At 41.3% G+C, this 2,503-nt stretch overlaps 1 protein-coding gene across 2 annotated transcripts in view; it reads right to left on the bottom strand.

The window, feature by feature from the left end:
- The window catches only part of kif1c (kinesin family member 1C), a 37,202-nt gene that overhangs the window by 13,666 nt on the left and 21,033 nt on the right, over positions 1 to 2,503 (bottom strand). For both annotated transcript variants that reach the window (XM_037677054.1, XM_037677047.1), the window contains 3 exons: positions 969 to 1,096; positions 820 to 899; positions 383 to 458 (listed from right to left, as the gene is read on the bottom strand). In XM_037677054.1, coding sequence (XP_037532982.1) covers positions 383 to 458; positions 820 to 899; positions 969 to 1,096 — 284 coding nt within the window. The remainder of the gene's footprint in view (positions 1 to 382; positions 459 to 819; positions 900 to 968; positions 1,097 to 2,503) is intronic.

Genomic DNA, 2,503 nt, shown 5'->3' on the forward strand with positions numbered 1-2,503 from the left:
GATTAAATCAGTCTAATTAACCTTTCAGATTAAATCAATCTAATTAATCTTTCAGATTAAATCAATCTAATTAATCTTTCAGATTAAATCAATCTAATTAACCCATCCGTCTCATTAAAGAACTTGAGAACACCAGAACTATACGATGCGTCCCAGTTCAAACCTGGTTATGTGGGACTAGACTAGTGAGGTTAACGAGGATTAAAATGTCTCTGTGTTTTAGAAAAGTCTGTTTTTATTCACATTAACTGGATGAATCACATTTTATGTTCAATGATCAAACGGATCAATCATGATTATAATTCAGTTCAATTTATTTATATTTCATTTACTAATGATTATATTTGACATCAGTGAAAAGAAAAGAGGACGATAAACTCACTCCTTTAGGGGAGAAGACGCCCAGAGTTCCTCCGTCTTCCTTTATGGACACACCCATCTCTGCCAGCAGGGACTCTCTGTCAGTGGGACAGACAGAGACAGAGGGACAAACAGAGACAGAGGGACAGACAGAAACAGAGGGAAAGACAGAGGGACAGACAGATGGTTCTTCCATCAGCCTCATGGTTTTGTCCATTGTGTCTCATACATCAAACTCTCAGGTGTCTGAGAGGCTCTGTTGCTGTAAACACTACATTACCCATCAGCCTTTGCTGCAGCAGATAAAACATTTTTCTAGATGTCATCAATCAACAGCAGAATTTAAACATGAATTAAATAAAAATATGATCAAATCTGAGGAGCAGCGGCTGCACACAAAGGAGGAGGAGGTGGAGGAGGAGGTGGAGGAGGAAGAGGTGAAAGACTAGAAGCTGTCACCTCTCCAGACGGATGGATTCAGTCTTCCTCAGCTTCTCCTCCCACGTCTCGTTCAGCTCGGCGATGATCTTCTCTGTTTCCTGGACACAGAGTCTGAATCAAGACCTGACAGGTGAGACGGACTCTGAGGTCCAGGTGTCACCTCCTACCATCAGCCGCTCCGCTGCCTCCTCTTTACTGATGGTCTCCGTGGCAACCGCCTCCTCTCCTTCCTCTCCGGTCTCCATGAGCTGATCAGGATCAGTCGGTGTTTCTCCTGCAGACTCGTCTTTACCGTCTGAGAAGAAAAACACAGAAAGTACTCAGAGAGACAAATACTGAGTAACTTTACTGCAGAGACAACCCATGAATCTGGAAACAGCACAACCACTGCTTCACTGAAGGTTCTTAATGACGTTGTTGAAGCACTGGATGCTAAGGATTATTGTGCTGCACTTTTCTTAGACCTGTCTAAAGATTCTGACTCTGTGGATCAGAACATCTTGTGTCATAAACTCTCAGAAATCGGTTTCTCAGATCACACCATTGGTTGGTTCTCTAACTGTCTCTCAGACCGGAGGCAATGTGTTCAACATAATGGTACTTCCTCCAGTTATTTAACGGTTAACAATGGTGTACCACAAGGCTCAGTCTTAGGACCCACCCTCTTTACAATCTACATACATAATGTTGGTAAAAACATCCCTGATGCATCCATACATTTCTATGCTGATGACACACTTGTTTATTGTCGAGATAAAACTGTTGCTAAGGCTTTCCAGCTTTTGAAATCTGCATTCAACATCATCCAGACTGATTTGTTTCGCCTCAAACTTGTCCTAAATGTCGACAAAACCAAAGGGATGCTTTTTTCAAACAGGAAGTCGGTCCCAGCAGTTCTTCCTCTGATTTTATCCTCAAATGGTGTCCCCATTGAGTTTGTTGATTCCTATAAATATTTGGGTATCTTGGTCGACTCACATCTCTCTTTTAAGCTCCATGTGGAAAACTTGATAAAGAAACTGAAAGTTAAACTGGGTTTCTTTTTCAGAAACAGATCCTGTCTAACCCTGAATGCTAGAAAACGCCTTGTATCTGTGACTTTCCTTCCCTCCATTGATTTTGGTGATATTATTTACATGAACGCTCCTACAAGAACCCTGCAGATGTTGGATGCTGCAGATGTTGGATGCTGTCTATCATGGTGCACTAAGATTCATAACTGACTGTAACTACCGTACCCACCACTGCACCCAGTATTCACTGGTTAACTGGTCACCATTAACTTCACACAGACTCTCCCACTGGTACATTTTCATCTTTAAATCACTTCTTGGTCTGCTGCCTTCATACATCTCCTCCTACATGTCTCTGCGTGAGTGCAGCTACAGCGTGCGCTCTCAGGACATCATTACCTGCAGTGTTCCCTCAGTGAGGACTGAACTAGACAAAAGGACCTTCTCCTACTCCGCTCCTGTTTCCTGGAATATCTTGGAAAAAGATCTGAAGCTCTCGACCTTTGACCTCTCTAAGTGGCTTTAAGAATCTGTTGGACTCCTGGCAGGGACCAATGCAGACATGTTCCTGTTTTTAGTTTTTATATTGTTTTATAATGTAAATGTTTTTGTTTATTTTGTATCACCACTTTTATTTACTTTTCATTTTATAAAATGAAATAATATTTTTTATATATATATATATATAT

This window comes from Nematolebias whitei, chromosome 1, assembly GCF_014905685.2.
Source record: "Nematolebias whitei isolate Nwh7 chromosome 1, NemWhi1, whole genome shotgun sequence".
Classification (NCBI taxonomy): domain Eukaryota; kingdom Metazoa; phylum Chordata; class Actinopteri; order Cyprinodontiformes; family Rivulidae; genus Nematolebias; species Nematolebias whitei.